Source organism: Pteronotus mesoamericanus, unplaced genomic scaffold, assembly GCF_021234165.1.
Source record: "Pteronotus mesoamericanus isolate MK-2021 breed Mesoamerican mustached bat unplaced genomic scaffold, CSHL_Meso_final scaffold_167, whole genome shotgun sequence".
Lineage (NCBI taxonomy): Eukaryota > Metazoa > Chordata > Mammalia > Chiroptera > Mormoopidae > Pteronotus > Pteronotus mesoamericanus.
In genome coordinates this window covers 14,763,046-14,781,060 of record NW_026555308.1, presented here as the reverse complement: position 1 = coordinate 14,781,060, position 18,015 = coordinate 14,763,046, and the positions used below count along the sequence as shown (strand labels likewise).

Here is an 18,015-nt window from a genome sequence, read left to right as displayed (position 1 = left end):
ATGACCAGTGTTCTGAACTGTGCATCTGATAGGTTGGCTATCTCTTCATTTCTTAGTTCTGTTTTTGGAGCTTTGATCTGTTCTTTCATTTTGGTCATATTTCTTTGTCTCAGCATGCCTGTTACGTTGTAAGGGGCAGAGCCTTAGGTATTCACCAGGGTGAGGCAATCCACTTTGCTGCATTGTGATACCTCTTGCTTGGCTCCTGCCAGCTTTCAGTCCCTTCCCCTGCTACCCACAAGCAAATTGGGCCCTTCTGGTGCTGATTCCTGGGTGGGTGGGTTGTGTACATTCTAGGACCCTGTGGGCCTCTCCAACAAACTCTCCTGTGAGGCTGGGAGTTTATCCCTCTGCCGCAACCCACACAGGTTTTTATAACCAGAGGTTTTGAGGCTTTCTTTCCACATACTGGAACCCTGGATTACACTGTATGTCTCACTCCCCAGCTCTTCCTCTTGGTTTATCCACACTCAAATGTGGGACTGCCTGGACTCCCAGCCACTGCCTTGCCAGCCTGGTCCTCCAGCCACCGCCTTGCCACATGTCCTCTCTGCCCTGGCTGCCCGACTCTGCCCCTCCTACCCATCTGGGTGAATGTTTCTTCTTTAGCTCCTTGGTTGTCAGGTTTCCATACAGTTTGATTTCCTTGCAGTCTGGTTATTTTTTTTGTTTGTTTTTAAATTTGTTGTTGTCGTTCTTTTGATTGTGCAAGGAGGCAAAATGTATCTACCTATGCCTTCACCTTGGCTGGAAGTGCCAGGCGTCAACTCTTAACAAAAGTGACTATAGCCCTAGCTGAGAAGTAAATCCTCATTAACATAAGCCAATCAGGGCAACTCCATTCCTCTTGCCAGTGACTGGTTTGGGTCTGGATATGATATGAATCTAGGTCATGAACCATGTAGAAAGTTTTGCTGGGGAATTTTTGTGAAATATTTCCTTGCTTTAAAACACAGAACTACGGGAGACAGCCACCTCTACAAAGTACCAGCATGGTGCTGGGTCCATCTTCTGTTGGATGTTTGTGTGTCTGGATGTGATGCTTAGAACCGTGGCAGCTATTTTGTGACCAGGAAGCGAGCTAGTCTGTAGATGATAGAGCAGAAAAACAGAAGGAACCTTATGATGTGGTGAGCCATTGAATTAAGCAAGCCTGGAGCCACTTTACCTCCGGACTTCCATTTTGTGGGGTCTCGTGTTCCTAGTAACCAAGAACCTTCTAATCAAAGAGCATGGTATGCAAGTTGTCACCAGACCTCTAGTCTCATTTCAACGTGTCTCCCTTCAGATTCAAACTTAAGACCTACTGAAATCCAAACCATGCTCTTTTATTTGTCCAGGATTCCATACATGAGGGGACTTCTGCATGTTTGCCCTTCTCTAGCCCCTTTGTCTGGCAATGGTCCATTCATTTGACAGAATCAATTCAGCAGACACCTTCCCCTGAGGGAGCATTCTCGACCAGACCCAGTTTATGGGCCGCCCCAAACAACTTGGCCTTTTCTACTCTCCTTGCTTCTTTCTCAGAGCAGCCCTCTGAGTGTAGGGATAACTCACTCCATGTTCACAGTTGGAAAGAGCCAGCTGACATCACTGGCACCAACCAAGGACTTCCTTTATATGGAGCCACCTAGGAAGAAGAGACTGCCTGCATGTGCCCAGACCAAGCTAGGCCTGCAGAGACTCTGGCTTTTCCATCACCCTGAAGACACAGCCAGGGAGTTCAGACATTTAATGTGCAGTGAGCACACTTTGACAAGTAAGGGACAGGAGCTGGGAAGGAATCACTCATTGCATTGGCTGTCCTTTTTTTTCCATGGCTGTTTAGAGATAAAGGGTCTCTGTGTAGCAACTTTGGAGATTTTTTGGTGACTGGGAGCCAGTTATGTTTGCTGCCGGGCTGTGGCCAGCTTAGTAATGCACCACATTGTGTGCATCCTCCTTCCTTCCTGCCTCACTTCCCCTCTGTCCGCACTCTGGCTTTATTGGCTTTGTACACCCCAGAACACATCCGTATGCAAGCCACCCCCTTAGGTTCTGTTTTCTGGGAAACCAGGCTAAAATGCCCCCCATCTCATGCCACCGCCACTCCTAAATTTCTCAGGGATTATTATAAGGATCCTCAGGGAACTGAGGCAGCAGTTGCTCACTTGGAAGGGAAAGAAATCTAGGCTGTCACCCAGGCACACAGCAGCCCTTGCACCCCGACCTCAACTCTGATACTCACCATTGTTGGATTAGCAGCTTGCTCTTGCTTCTTCCTACCCTCTCCTAACCTGCTATGGTTTCTCTTTTCTCAGAGCCTTTGCCCATGCCTTGCCTTTGACTTAATTTTGAGTTCTGCTTCCTCACAGCTTCTGTGTCCCATTCAGACAGGGGAGCCAGCTATGTCTGCTGCAGAGCTGTGGCCAGCTTCATAAGGCACCGCAGTGTATGCACCCTCCTCCTTCCCTGCCTCACTTCCCCTCTGCTCTCGCTCTTGCTTAGATGGGCTTGGGTCACTTGGTCACCACCCGGTATTGGGTGGCAATGTTGGCAGAGTTGTGTGTCAGACCCCTGTGTTACTGGCTACTCTGCTCCAGTCATTTTACAGTAAGTGTTTAGAGACATCTGCATCAACTTAACATTGTTGTGACATCCACAGAAGTGTGATTGATGAGATCATCTGTCTGAATTGAGGACACACCATGTGGGTGTTCTGAGTAGCATGTGACATGTGGTGTGTAATGTCATGCAGAGTAGAACCAACAGGAAATTTTTAAGAAACAGCAACAGATTCTTTATTACAGGTACTTTGAGAAGCTGCAGGAAAGGATTCCTAAGTTATACAGCAGACTGGGCCACCAAGGGAGCTGCTGCCTCTGCCCTGCCAGGGAACTGCCTGTGGAATCAGGGCCCAGCTGTGGGTTTCAAAACCACCTGCCTCTGCTGCCAGCTGCGCTAGCAAAGGAGGTGTCTTGGGCAGCTCCCGTCCCTGTGCTAGGGAATGTGGGAACGTGCTTGCTGTCTAGCCCCAGCTGCAGAAAAAGAGTTGCTGGAAGAGGGCTGGAATGGATGACCAGGGAATGCCACAGTATCCGCTCATAAACTACAGACTTCTGCAACAATCCCACCTTCGCTCACAGCTGTCACATGCTCCTGGACCTCTGTGCATTTGCATATTTTGTTTCCATTACCTCGAATGGCCTCCCTGAGTTTCTGCTGGTAAAAATAGTATTCATTCATTCATTCAACAAACCCCTATAAAGTTCCAGGCAAGGTGTTCAATGCCTCTGATACCAAGATGACTGTGGCAAAGTCCCTGCTTCCAAGAACCTCATCAGCTGCTTAGGGAGACAGATACAAACGTAAACTAATCTGCTTCCCGCAATGCTCTCTTTCTGTGCAATAAAACGTCTTACAATGTGAAAGGGAAAGAAACACCAGGGATAAGAGCTCAGCTCTCCAGTAGCCTTGCTAGCCATGTGACTTTGACTATGTTACTCATCCTCTCTCAGCCTCACCTTTCCCCTATTTGAAAGAGCATTGATAATAGCACCTGTCTCACTGGGCTTGTTCTGAGCATTTCAGGAGATACTGCGTGGGAAGGGCTGTGCCCAGAAAGCACATGATATATATGATATACAATATTGTCTTTTCCCACCCTTCAATGCCTAGGCATATGGCCCCTCCTGTGAGCCTTCCCCAGGCCTCCGTGGGAAATGAGTCACCTCCTCTTTCTCTTTTCCTCTCATCAGCGTTGCATTGCCATTCTCCCTCTGTGGGACGCACCTCTGGGATATCAGAAATGTTGGGAGGGCTGGGTGTATGTATTTGCTAAGCTGTTAAACAAAAATAGGAGTGGCCTTTGTCAGGTATTAAACATTAAAGGAAATTTTTAATGAAATAATTATCAAAAGTCTACAAAACACCCTGGCGGGGGTGGCTCAGTTGGTTGGAACATTAATCCACACACCAAAAAGTTTGCAGGTTTGATTTCCAGTCAGGGCACATACCTTGGTTGCAGGTTCGATCCCAGGTAGGTTCTCTCTCACACTGATGTTTTTGTTTCTCTCTCTCTCCCTCCCGCCCTTTCTCTCTCTCTCAAATTAATAAACATATCCGCAGGTGAGGATTTTTAAAAAAGCCTATGAAACAGTGGAAGTTTTCTGAATGCATCACATTAAGAACCCACAAAAGGAAATAGAAATACAAGATGGAGGCTTAGGTAGATACGCTTTGCTTCCTCACACAACCGAAGATGGACAGCAACAAATTTAAAAACAAAAAACAACCAGAAATGCCAGGAAATCTAACGGTATGGAAGTCGACAACCAAGGAGTTAAAGAAGAAACATTCATCCAGACCAGGAGGAGGGGTGGAGATGGGCAGTGGGGCAGAGAAGATGCAGCAAAGGGGAAGACTGGGCAGGTGAGGCAGGAGCTGGTGTCCGGGCAGTCTCACATTCGCGTGCGGATAAGCCGGAAGGAACACCTGGGGAGCGAGGCAGACAGGGCAACCCAGGGTTCCAGAACAGGAAACTAAAGCCTCAAAACTTCTGGCTGTAAAAATCTGTGGGGGATGCGGCAGCAGGAGAAACTCCCAACCTCACATGAGAGTTTGTTAGAGGGTCCCACAGGGTCCTTGAATGTACACAACCCACGCACCCAGGAATCAGCACCAAAAGGGCCCAATTTGCTTGTGGGTACTAGGGGAAGTGACTAAAAGTGGGGTGACAGCTGAGCAAGTGGCATTGTTTCCTCTCTAACCCCTCCCCCACATACAGCACCACAATGCAGTGGAGGGGGTTGTCCCACCCTCGCAAATACCTAAGGCTCTGCCTCTTACAATGTAAAAGGTGCTCCAAGACAAAGAAATATGGCCCAAATGAAAGTACAGATCAAAACTCCAAAAATAGAACTAAGCCACAAGGAGACAGCCAACCTATCAGATACACAGTTCAGAACATGGGTAATCAGGATGCTCACAGAAATGGTGGAGTAGGGGCGCAAAATAGAGGAAAAAGTGAAGGCTATGAAAAGTGAAATAAAGCAAAATATACAGGGAACAAAGAGTGAAGTGAAGGAAACCGGGACTCGCATCAATGATTTATAACAGAAGGAAGAAATAAACATTCAACCAGAACAGAATGAAGAAACAATTTTAAAAAATGAGAGGATTAGGAACCTCCAGTGTAATATTAAACATTCTAATGTTTGAATCATAGGGGTACCAGAAGAAGAGGAAGACCAAAAAATTGAAAACTTATTTGAAAAAATAATGAAGGAGAACTTCACCAATCTGGCCAAGGAAATAGATTTCCAGGAAGTCCACAAAGCCCAGAGAGTCCCAAAGAAATTGGACCCAAGGAGGAACACACCAAGGCACATCATAATTACATTACCCAAGATTAAAGATCAGGAGAGAATCTTAAAAGCAGCAAGAGAAAAGGAGACAGTTACCTACAAAGGAGTGGCCCATAAGACTATCAGCTGATTTCTCCAAAGAAACTTTGCAGGCAAGAAGGGGCTGGAAAGAAGTATTCAAAGTCATGAAAAGCAAGGACCTACATCCAAGATTACTCTATGCAGCAAAGCTACCATTTATAATGGAAGGGCAGATAAAGTGCTTCCCAGATAAGGTCAAGTTAAAGGAGTTCATCATCACCAAGCCCTTATTATATGGAATGATAAAGGTATTTATTTAAGAAAATGATGAAGATCAAAACTTTGAACAATAAAATGATAAGAAGCTCATAACTATCAACAACTGAACCTGAAAAACAAATCAAAGTAAACAAACAACTAGAACAGGAACAGAATCACAGAGATGGAGATCACACAGAGGGTTATCAGCAGGGAGGGGGTGGGGGAAGAATGAGGGAAAAGGTCCAGGGAATAAGAAACATCAATAGCAGATACAAAATAGACAGGAGGAGGTTAAGAATAGTATAGGAAATGGAGAAGCCAAGGAACTAATATGTATGATCCATGAACATGAACTCAGGGGTGGGGAATGCTGATGGGAGGGGAGGTACAGACAGGGTGGAGAGGGATAAAGGGGGAAAAAACAGGAACAACTGTAATAGCAGAATCAATAAAATACACTTGAAAAAAAACCCCACAAAAGGAGGGTAGTAAACTAATGAATAAGTACATTTGTATTTGCTCTGACACATACAGATTTTCCAGGTGCAAAGTTATGAGGCCTGTACCTTGAACTCTTTGGAAGAAGTGAGCTAAGGAAACCAATTACAAACAGGAAAAACAGTAACAGTAACACGTCATTTACTCAGTGCAGTGGGGTGAACAGTGGCCCGTGTGAGATAAAAAAATATAGATTGGTCTCTACCCCCCAATTCCTGGCCCAGACCTCCTAAAATCTTTGTAACTTCCTAAATGATAAGAGCACTAGGAGCATCCTTTGTTCTAAGGAGGTGACTCTGGTTGGGCTCCTGGGTGGCAACTCACCAGAAAGACCAAGCAATGATAGAAGCTTGGGATTTCTAGCTCCACCTCCTCACACTTCTCAAGGGAGAAATGGAGTTCATAAGCGAGCGTGCCTCTGTGAGGAAGCCTGCACCAAATCCCAGCAGTAGGGGTTCAGGGAGCTCCCAGGTGGGTGAACACAACCACATGCCAAAAGGGTGGCACACCCCAACTCCGCAGAGACAGAGACTCCTGTGCTCGGGACCTTCCCAGACGTCACCCTCTGTACCTCTCCTACTGCCTGTTGATCTGTATCCTTTATCGTGTCCTTTAATACACTGGTAAACATTAAGTGTTTCCCTAAGTTCTGTGAGTGCCGCTCTAGAAAATTAATCAAACCTGAGAAAGGGGGTATGGGAGCCTCTGATTTGTAGCCCAGTCAGACAGAAGTCATGGGTAACCTGGGGGCCTACTACTCGGCGATTGGTATTAAGTGAGGTGGGAGCAGTCTTGTGACTTATGTCAGAATCGAGTTAAATTACAGGACACTGAGCTGGTATTACAGAGAATTGCTTGTTGTGGGAGGGAAAAAAACATCTGATGATTAAAGGGTCAGAAGTGAAGTGTTCTGTGTAGGCGGTAAAGGGGACACAGGAAGGAAAACTGAGCTTTTTCCCAGTATATCCCCCCAAAAGATATGTTCGCACCCTAAACCTTGAAACCTGTTAATGTGACCTTAGTTGGAAAAAGGGTCTTTAGAAACATAATTAACTTAGGATCTCTAGATGAGATCATTGGGATTCCCCAGGTGGGCCCTAAGTCCAATGACAAGTGTCCTTATAAGAGAAAGAAAAGAAAAAGATAGACACAGAGAAGGCATGTGAACTTGAAGGCAGAGGTTAAGGTGATGCAGCCACAAGCCAAGGAACACCAGGAGTCACTAGACGCTAGACGAGGCAAGGAAGGATTCTCCCCCAAAGGCTTCAGAGGAAGTACAGCCCTCTCGCCATCAAGAGCTGTGTTCTAAGCCACTTGGTATGTCGTACTTTGTTACAGCAGCCCCAGAAAAGGAATGTAGCTCCTTTGGAACTACAACAGCCAGCACTGGTGGTTATAACAGAGATCGTGTGGCCCACAAGCCTAAAATATTTACACAACATGTTTGCTGACCTCTGATTAAACATTGCTTTTTTTGTATAGTTGATGATAGTACACTGCCATATCTGCTAGTGAAAAAATAAGTCACCCTGTTAGTATTACCCCCATTTTATGGATGGGAAAACTAAAATAAAGTGAGATTAAGGGATTAATCCAAATATGGTGGCCACCTGTTGCTTTCCCCTGCTGAAACATCCCCTCCCCCTTCTCCAGCACAACACCCTTTCCTTGGGGGACACCTCACCCACGGTCCCCATGGTTTGGACAGGGCACACCTCACCTCCTGGTTCCAGGGTTGGGTATCCACTGTCTTAGTCAGCTGGGGCTGGATATATAACAGATACCACAGACTAGGTGGTTTATAAAACAGAAATTTATTTTCTCACAGTTCTAGAGGCTGGAAGTCCAGCAAAGTCAGGCTTCTGGTGAAGGCTCTCCTCCTGGCCTGCAGACAGTCACCTTCTCCATGTGTCCTTACAAGGCCTTTCTTTGGGAGTGTGCACAAGGAATGATCTCTCTCTCTAACTCTTCTTATAAGGATACTGGTCCTGTTGGATTAGGGCTCATTTTGATGACCTCATTTTTCCTGAACTACCCCCTAAAGGCCCTGTTTCCAAATACCGCTACACTGGGGATTTGGACTTTAACCTATGAATTTTTGAGGGGAGACAATTTAGCCTATAGCACTATCACAGGCCAGGCTAATCAGTGCATTCTCTAACTTGGTCACTTTGAGCGCATGACCCAAGGTTGTCCTTAGGCATGGCATTTGCTGCAACTTTTCAGGCGAGAAAAGCTCATGTTGCACTGAGGGTAATGTGAAGCTAGAGCAGCAAGGGGCATATGGAGAGGATGTGGCAGAGGACAGAGCCAACTTGAAAGAAAGCAGAGCTAGGAAGCCTATGGAGAGTAACTAGATCCAGCATTACTGAAGTAGGATCCCCTACTGCAGATAGAGAGTACTGTCTCATAGCTAATACAGTGGAGATGGGATCTGAAAGTAGGTTTACTTAGCTCTAAGAGGCTCAGCCCACGATTTCCTGGGAGTAATCTCAGTGCTTAACCCAGAAACCATCCTTGGTCCTGATTTCCAGGTAGCAGCTGGGTTCTGAACAATTTTTTTGTTTGTTTGTTTTTTTGCCTTTAACCTTGCTCTTTAATTGATGGTGGGAGCAAGGTGTGCAATGAGTGTAAATAAGATAATTATTTAAATGCAGATTATTTCGAGGAGTAGTCCATAGTTATGCAACAAGACAAAGCTTCCTTGGACTGAGGTCCCAATGTAGGTCCTGACGAAGAACACAGATAAATTCCCAGGAGCTGAGGAGGGGTAATTTCTAGTCCCCTCCCTGAGTCCTGACCCCTGTTCTCTGGAACAGCCCTGACCTGGGCTGTTCTCTGGAGCCCAGGTACCTGTGGCTAAGGCACAGCTCTGCTAAAGCTGGGAGGCCTTGGACAAGCAGCTGAATCTGCCTGTACCCTTGCTTCCTCATCTGAAAAATGGGGTAGCACCCACCCACTTCATAGGATTAATGTGAAGAATGAAGGTGTGTAAAGTGATTAGCCCAGCACTGATACACATTAAAGGCTATTATTCCTAAGGTGGGCACCTCCTCATTGAGATCTCAGAGCAAATGTCAACTCACCTCTGTGACCCATCGCCAGCTCCCATGGGGCAACCCCAACTTTTCACTCCCTCATACAAATTTGTTTCATTCAAAGCATTTGCTGCTGTGGGATCCCTTCTCTTTTGGTTTCCTTTTTCAAAAAAGCTGCAAGCTTTATGAAGGTCAGAAAACTTGTCTATTTTGTTAACTGCTATTTCCACAGCACCTAGCCTCCTACTTAGCACATAGTAGGTGCTCAGTAAATATTGGTTTGTATAAAGAAGGACAGCGGTGTTCTGGCAGGGCCTCTTTCGTTGGGGGCCTGCCACACCACCAATACCAAGCCACCACGACTTGCTCGGGATGGAGAAGGGACAGTCTCGTTGTGAACTCTTTTCTCCTCCTTCTAACTTCCCAGTGTAACTAACTTCTTGTGAGCACAACTCCAGAAGCTCCCTGGACAAGGCCACCGCCCCGGAATCAGGGCCTTTCCAGTTATGCCTTAGGGGAGGGAGAATGGGGGTGGCCCGCAGGAGACCAGTTCCAAGCGCGCCCTGAAGTCCCTCCCGCCGTCCCGCGTCGCTTTAAGGCGGAGGCCTGGGAGGGGGCCGACCCCGCCCGCCGGCTCGGAGCGCGGCTCCAGACTTCGGCATTTCCTCCCCGCCAGCTGGCGCGGCCTCACCTCCCCTCGGAAGAGGAAACTCCCGCAACCCAAGTAACGGGAACGAGCGCGGAGGAGAGCGGCTGGGGGCCCGGCGTCAGGAGGGCCGCCCAGGGTAGGAGGTGGGCCGGGCAGGGCCAGAAGCTGGCCGAGGACAGCACCCCGGAGCGCCGGGTGGGGAGGTCCGCCGGGCCGGAGGCAGCTCACAACCGGCATAGGGCGCGGCCCAGGGCCTGGGAGTCCAGGGCGGGCCGCAGCTGGAAAGAGAACTTGAGCTGGGAGAGGAGGCCGAGCCGGAGGGCGGCTTCCCCCGTCCCTGCGAGGGGGGAGCCGCCGCGGAGACGAAGGAGACCGGGACAGCGGGTCTGCTGGGGCGTTGCGCGCATGCTGGGCCGGGGGCGCCGCCGGGGCTCGCGCCCTGGTCTGCCCAGGCGCCCGGCATGTCGGTGCACTACACCCTCAACCTGCGCGTCTTCTGGCCCCTGGTGACCGGCCTGATCACTGCCATCGTGTGCCTCTACCATGTCCTACGAGGGAGTGGGGGCGCCCGGGCCGATCCCCCGGACGGCGCGGACGATGCGGACGGAGGCTTCCCTCTTCTTAAGGTGTCTGTCTTGCTCCTTCTCGGCTACATCCTCTTACGCTGTCGCCACGCTGTCCGGCAGCGCTTCCTGCCCGCAACTCCCCGCCTGGGAGGTCACTCCGCCTTCTCTCCAAGACACTTCCGAGAGCCGAGCCTTGGCATCTTGCTGGAGAGTTACTATGAGCACGATGTGCGCCTCTCGCCGCACGTGCTGGGCCACAGTAAGGCACACGTGAGCCGGATCGTGGGCGAGCTGGTCCGGGCTGGCCGCGCCCGGGGGTCCCCGGGCCCCATTCCCGGAGGAACACTGGCCTTGGCCTTCCGTGGAGACTTCATCCAGGTGGGCAGCGCCTACGAGCAGCATAAAATCCGCCGGCCCGACGCGTTCGACGTACTGGTGCCATTGCGCCTGCCGCCACTGGTGGCGCTGGAGCCCCGGAGCTTGGGCACCCAGCCCGGTTTGGCCCCAGCCTTCCACGGCTGCTTTGTGTGCGCACTCAAGGCGCCGCCGGGGGCCTCCGGGAACCACTGGCTCCGGGACTGCAAACCCTTCGCCGACGGCTTCTGTGTGGACGTGCGCGGGCGGCGCCACCTCTCGGCCACCCTGGTGCTGCGCTGGTTCCAGTCACATCTGCAGCGCTCCCTGGCCACCGTGCGCTACAGCCTTGAGGAGCGCTGCCGGGTCAGCCTAACCCCAGGCGGGTTGGAGCAGCCTCCCACCCTGCACATCCTGCCCTGCCGCACTGATTATGGCTGCTGCCGCCTTTCCATGGCCGTGCGTCTCATTCCCGCTGTCCATGTGGGCGACGGTGTCTTCCTTGTGGCTCCACCACCGCCGTCCTCGCCCCTCGGGCCCCTGTCTGAGCTCCCCGGAGGACTGCGTGCCGATGCACTGTGGGGCGTGAACACAGCGCGCCAGGAGCAGAAGCTGCTGGGTTGGCTGCAGGAACGGGCCCCTCCAGGTGCCTGCTACCTCAAGTGCCTGCAGTTGTTCAAAGCTCTGAGAGACCTGGGCGCCCACGGGCTGGACCCGGCGGCCGCCGCCCAGTGGGGACGCATCCTGTCCTCATACGTGCTCAAGACGGTGCTGCTTGCAGTGCTGCTTCGTGAGAGGGCTCCGGAGCAAGGCTGGGATGAGGCGCACCTGGGCAAGCGCTTGGAACAGTTGGTGCGGTTTCTTAGGGACTGCCTGCTGCGACGCCAGACACTCTTCCACTGCGTCCTGGGCCCTGGTGGGGCGGCAGCTGAAGTGGGCCCACTGCCCAAGGTACTGCGTGAAGCCGCGCCAGTAGACCTCCTGGCTGCTTTCGATGATCACGCCCGCGAACTAGCGGCCGCGCGGTTGCTGTCCACGTGGCGAAGGCTTCCCCAGCTTCTCCGGGCCTATGGGGGTCCCCGCTACATTACCAGATGCCTCCCACCGCGGAGTCAGCACACCCAGGGGTTCCCGAAAGATGAACCATAAATCCTTACAGTAGCCCTACCGGGCCTAATGCTCCTAAAGCCTCTTCCACCAGGTGGAGGTAGGGGATGGCAATGAAACCAGTTCAACTCCAGGAAGATGAGCTGCAGAAGGTGGTGGAAAATTTGGAGGATAACATTTGGTGGCTTAAATGCCACTCTTGGGCCAACAATCCAGTATAGTTATGGCATCTTTTCACATCCACCAGAGTGTCCTGGTCAGGCTTTGGAAAAACATCCAACAGCAACAGCTAAGAGTTGGTCTAAATGTTGGTTTGTGTGGAATGCTTGTGTGAAAGGATCCGCAGATTTTAGGGAAGTCCAGTTAAGGAAGCAAGAACTAGCAGGAGGGAAAATTCCCTCTGTTGGTTTTTGAGATGCAGATCTCTCTGACCCTCACATTTAAAGAAGTTAATGTTTTTTGGCATAACAACTTGCTGGGTTCCTGATTGTCTTCTTCTAAAATATGAGTATCTACAACTGGAATTGAAGGTCTTTTCTAGGGGCTACTGTTCTGAGGAACATTGTTTCCACTCTTCACGTTAACAGTAATGTATTTTTTAAATGGTACTATCATGGGTGTTTGATGGGATTGTGAAGAGGTCAGTCACACAGGTTGAGAGGCAGTCACGAGTTGGTTAGGGAAGCTCCCAGAGCAAATAGCACTTTATTTTTATCAATTCTTTTGTTTTTGTGGTAATTGCTAGTGCCAAGTGTTGCATCTGAAAGGGAGGCTAACTACATTTACTATTAAGAGATGTGCAGTCTTGAAAAGGTTGCTTTACATCTCTCCAGACACATGCCAGAATGTGTACCAGTCAACGCCCATTCATGGAGTGCATACTGGAAGCCAGAAACAATGCAAAGTAGCATCAAAGTACACGTTTCAGACAACAGTGGTGAGGGCCAAAAAGTTGTTGGGTCTCGAGAAAGATGTACTTTAGTCTTTGCTTATCAAGGAGTCTCACTGGGACTTGCTGCTGGCTGGAGCTGGAAACATTTTTGCTTTAAGGCTTTTAAGCAAACTCCTTTGCATGAGATTTCTTTCTGAGTTTAATGAGATAATGAAGAGGAAATGCCCACTGCATTGCCTAGCATGTAGTTAGCACTCTCAGTGCTCAGTAATGGTTAGTGGTTGGAAAGTTTTTCTCCCATTGCCCAAGCTGCCTATAAGTGGTCCTAAGGCAACTTGGAGGGATGGTTGATTCAGCACAGGTCTTACAAAGAATTCCACTTACGTATATATAGTTCAGTATCTTGGACTCTGTACTTGAAGACAAATGAGTCCCTGATTAGTCAGCAGAGGAGACATGCAGTAGAGGAGAGCAGGAGGAGATGGGTGGAGGTAGAGGGAAATAGCCCATGTCAACAGTCAGCTCCTTTTTGCCTTTGGACAGATATCACCAGGTTGGTTGTATTTTGCAGCCTGGAGGAGCCCATTATGAAATCCCTCCTTGTCCTCCCAAATTTCTAACAGCCCACAATTCCAGGTTTAGAATAGTCCATTATATACTCGCCTAATAGAAGCTGCAGCCAGTCCCTGTGTTATACTCTGCTGTTTTTTTTTGTTTGTTTGTTTGTTTTAAACCAAGACGTGTGCTCCATTAGACTCTTAAAGGTAAAACCTGGAAGACAGAAGTAGCCACCTGAATAGGGCCATTGTTTAACTTCTGAGTTATTTTAAGGGAACTCTTTAAACTTTCTTTAGGGGATCTGCTCAGCCACTGAAGAAAATCATTTTGAATAAATAATTTATAGGAAATCCTCATCACAACTGCAGAGACTTCCTACATACTTTGCAACCTTGGACTGTGAGAGTTGCAAGTGTACTTTCTCTTTGAGGTTGTTTTGGGGAGAGTTCCCCTTGATACCACAAAGATTATTTCTAGCTTTTGAGGTCAGTGTTAGGTTATAAGGTACTGCATTTAGCAAAGGATCAGTCTACCAACTTCCTGCAAAGATATAAACTGCACAGTGTTTTAAAAAAATTGCTCTCTAAATGCCGACAGGAATTAGATCTTATATTGTTTCCTAGTCAGCCACAACTTCCTCTGTAGTCATTAAGGCTACTGGAACCGGGGACAGCGAGGCTCTGGGCAGGATTTTAAAGCTTTAAAAGCTGAATTTTCCAAATATTTCTAGCTGACTTGATATGTTTCTTTTTTATCTTAATAGTGTTTTGAAGTTTAAATTTGATAACATACTGCTTTTGTTATTTTTTTCTTCAGGTTAATTACCCAAAGCCTCATCCATCCTCAAGATTTTAAAATTTTATTATTTTTTTAAATTAATGGGGCATTGTGTTTGTGAATTTTTTAATATTAATATTTTATTTAAATGCCATGCTGAGCAATTGTTCTCTGTACATGGTAACCAAAACTTAAGAGTTTTCGATCAATTTTGATCAATGTTTAGTAATCCCAAACATGTACTGTGTACAAATGAAATAATATGGCATATTAGCCAGGTGTGATGGTTGCCTGAGGCACTTAAGCTCAGTTCTGTATTTTATTAGGGCTCCATCATGACCTTGATCAGAAAAGTACACATTTTTGGTGTATACTTGGTACTGGAGATTCATATTTGCAAATATTCTTATACAGGAAGGCTCAGAATTGCTCTTAAAAAAAAAAAAAAAAAAAAAAGGTTAATTATCCATAGCCAGTGCCCAGAGAAAATGTTTGGGGAAAATGACTCAGCCATTTTGCCACGAGACATCCTTCAGTAACTCCCGCTGACCAGTCCTGGGAGCCGTCCTAGAATGCTCGTGGGCTGAGAGTAGGAGGTGGGTTTTTTGTTCGTTTGTTTGGTTTTTTTGCAAAATGAAACTGAAGTGAAAGAAGGGAGAGTGCGAGTGAACCAAGAGAAATAGGAAGGACTCTGGAAAGAAGACTTACGATGGAAATGAAAGGAAGGAGATACAGGGTGGAAATCATATGTGGGTGGTAAAGAGGTTTGGGTTAGGAAACACATTTTTAGGTATGTGCTATTTCAAAATCAGAGGTCGCAAACTCAGTAGCCTGCAGAAACAAGGTCAAGAAAGGGGGGTGGGCAGCGGGGACTGCTTGTCTCAAGGGCCATTACTCGGCTCCAAGCAGGGAAAGTGGGTACCGAGGGACTGGAAATCTGGATTTTTTAAAAGTGAAGCTTTCTGATTTTTAAACAAAATGCTTTAAAAATGTCCAAAACACCATGTGGGCCAAATAAAAACATTTGGCTGAGCCTGCAGGCCACCAGTTTCTGACCCTTGCCTTACACAGCTAATCCCCCAAGTATGTATAAGGTTATATTTATTGTTATGGATATGATGTTGTTATACATAGTTGGGGGAGTGATATTTAGGTCTTTTTTTATATCTCAGAGCTAAGCTTTATTGTAGAAACAAACCAAAAAAAATTAACACGGCCACAGATAACGCTTAACTCACAGTTCCCAGAAGGACCCTCTATCCTGGAGTTGTTCTTTGCAGTCAGATCTTTCAGCAAAAGCCACTGGGGGCTGGTTCTTGGCATTTCCTTCCTGGTGAGTCAGGCTAAACTCCTAGGCTATGTCGGAGTTTGAAGATGAGTCATCAGGAAGGATTGCAGAATAACTTGTTTCTTTTTTATCTGCATTTTATTCTTATTTTAAAATTAATAATAAAAATTATTTTTAGTAGTGTCTTGCCTGAGCCTTAGCAATGATAGCTGGTGGCCTTGAACACCAGAAAAACAGTGCTGGGCCCTCCGGCCAGTCTCCGTAGGCTTGTCACTGTTTCCATTGCCAAGAACACTGTTCTGATCAGATGTGTCTATCCCTTTCTGACTCTGTGGCTCCCGCCAAAATTGACATCCTAGCTTTCTGAAGGAATTAACCTGCCTGCTTCCAAAGTGTCTCTTTTATCCTCATGGAGTAAATCACTTTTTCTGTAAAATGTGGCTTTTGACCTTGATACCGAAGACTTATTCCCACCCATAAAGAGAGGAAGGCTATTACTTCCCTCCCTGGTAGTGGAAAAAATGAATCTCATTAACATTTCCAGTGTCCCCTGTGAGGGAAAGAAGTTCAGTGTTATCATGTGGCTTTTGTTAATTTTTTAAAAATCACATGTCTGTTACTTAGACCTACTGTTTATTTTTTTTATACCTACATAGCACATGATTTGGTGGGGATAAAGCAAGTATAAACTGGGAGCGGGTGAAGGTATATGTGATCATCTATACAGAGAGAATAGACTAAAACATGCAGCTAAATTACATATAACCTGATTTTTGAAGTATCAGATATTCAGGAATATTTTAGCACCTTTTGCTTTTTAAAAAGTGCCTTCATTTAGTCACTTGACTTTAAAACATTCCTCTTATTTTATTGTGATTTTTTAAAATGTGCGTTTTGACCCCAAACTGTGTATTATGATGTAGTATCTCAACTGCAGTTACAGCATATGTTTTTTTCCAATAACAGAGACCAAAGAGTTAATCAAATATGGTTCAGCTGCTACAGTTGTGTGATTAGAAGGCATTTTAATCACACCAAATTTCCAAGGCCCAAATAGTTGAGGCCTGCCATTTGTTTTCTATTTCAGGTTGGAGTAAATTTGCACTTTTAATCATATGGGTCATTTGGGGACCTTGTTCTTTTATACTTTGCTTTGTTAATAAAGGAACCTGTAGAAACCTCTGGACTGGATGTGAGATTTTGGGAGGGATCTCATTTTCTTGGAGGGCAGCCTGTGGCTGTCCTAACTTACTATTCCTTATGGAAGCCTCACCTGATCTCAGTGTCTGGATATATGGGAGTCTTTTCCCACACAGCAAAGCCGGGATCATTGCTTGTACAGAACTGGCTCCGTACTCAGGTGGGAAGGGATGCCAGTTCATAGCTCTGCAGGCTCACAGCCTGGGGTCCTGCCTTCAAGTCTTTTTTTTTCCTCACCTAGAATCTTCTACCCGTGCCCTTCTTCTGTCCACTGCACCCTCCCTACACACACACATTCATAAATACAATTCAAGTCTTGGCCTGTGGCTAATTTATAGCTCAAGTTTATAGTTCAAAAATTTCACCCAGAAATCTCTTAGGCCCTCGGGCCCCCTCCAGATGGTAAACATTTGCTAATATGAAAAACCACCAAGCTTAGTGAGAAATGGAGTATTGGAGGCTATGTAGGACTCTTCAAAGACTTGGAGCCAGGTGGAAGTTTAGGGAAACTTGTACCCACAGGTTGATTAAACAGTAGTTGTGTAGGACTTTTGCCCAGGGGAAAGCGGGGTGGGGTGTGTTGCCTTTTGTTTTTTAACAAGTAGTTGTTCAGTGGCTACTGTTCTTGGGCATTGAGGACACACGGAGTGATGACCAAGACAGATGTGGCCTCTCTCTGGGGAGCACACAAACCGTTGTGAGAGGCAAAGAGGCGGTCCTCATACGGCGTGGTGGGGGTTGGGTGGGGGGAGCGCTATGGAAACGTGGAAGAGGGGCACCTCCTGCAGCTCAGGGAGAGCTGCTTAGAACAAGTGACGTCTAAGTCGAGATCCAAACATAGGTAGGGATTTGCTGAGTGAAGGGAGTTGGGCTGGAGAAAAATGTACCATGCACAGAAGTGCAAGGAACATTTCAATTTGGCTAGAAAGGGGATATGGGGTGGGAGGAGGCTTCAGTGGCCAAGGATGAGGTGGGAGAGGTAAGAAGGTACCAGGACACGAGACGTCTTGAAGCTAGAGCTTCTCAAACTGCAGTGTGCAAATCTCCTGGGAGTCCCGCTAGAATGCAAGTTCTTCAATTATTTATTTTTATTGATTGATTGATTTTGAGAGAGAGAGGAAGCAAGAGAAACAGATTGATTTGTTGTTCCACTTATGCATTCATTGGTTGAGAATGCAAGTTTAGATTCAGCAGTTCTGGGCTTGACCTGAGACTCTGCGTTTCTTTCTTTCTTTCTTTTTTTTTTCTAAATTTAATCCTTATTGTATTTTTCCATTACCATTTAGTCCCCTTATACTCCACTCCCCCCAGCGATCACCACACTGTTGTCCAGGTCCGTGAGTCGTCCCTTTTCCTTTTTGTTCGGTCCCTCCACCTTCCCACCCCCAGCACTAGCTGCCATCTGCTCTTCATCTATGAGTTTGTCTCTGTTTTGCTTGTTAGTTCGGTTTGTTCATTAGA

The 18,015-nt window shown here is 47.3% G+C and overlaps 2 protein-coding genes across 3 annotated transcripts in view; both read left to right on the top strand.

Moving 5' to 3' along the window:
- The window catches only part of COQ7 (coenzyme Q7, hydroxylase), a 49,312-nt gene that overhangs the window by 29,873 nt on the left and 1,424 nt on the right, over nt 1-18,015 (top strand). Inside the window, exon 7 of one of the 2 annotated variants that reach the window (XM_054589640.1) lies at nt 4,108-4,377. The exons of the other annotated variant lie outside the window; for it this stretch is intronic. The gene's annotated coding sequence lies outside the window, so the exon portion shown is untranslated. Of the gene's footprint in view, nt 1-4,107; nt 4,378-18,015 lie in introns of those variants that run through there. 2 annotated transcript variants of the gene reach the window in all.
- Nucleotides 9,827-16,518, top strand: ITPRIPL2 (ITPRIP like 2). Its single transcript, XM_054589635.1, has one exon. It carries the CDS (start codon nt 10,274-10,276, stop codon nt 11,879-11,881), a length of 1,608 nt encoding a protein of 535 aa, XP_054445610.1. The 5' UTR covers nt 9,827-10,273; the 3' UTR covers nt 11,882-16,518.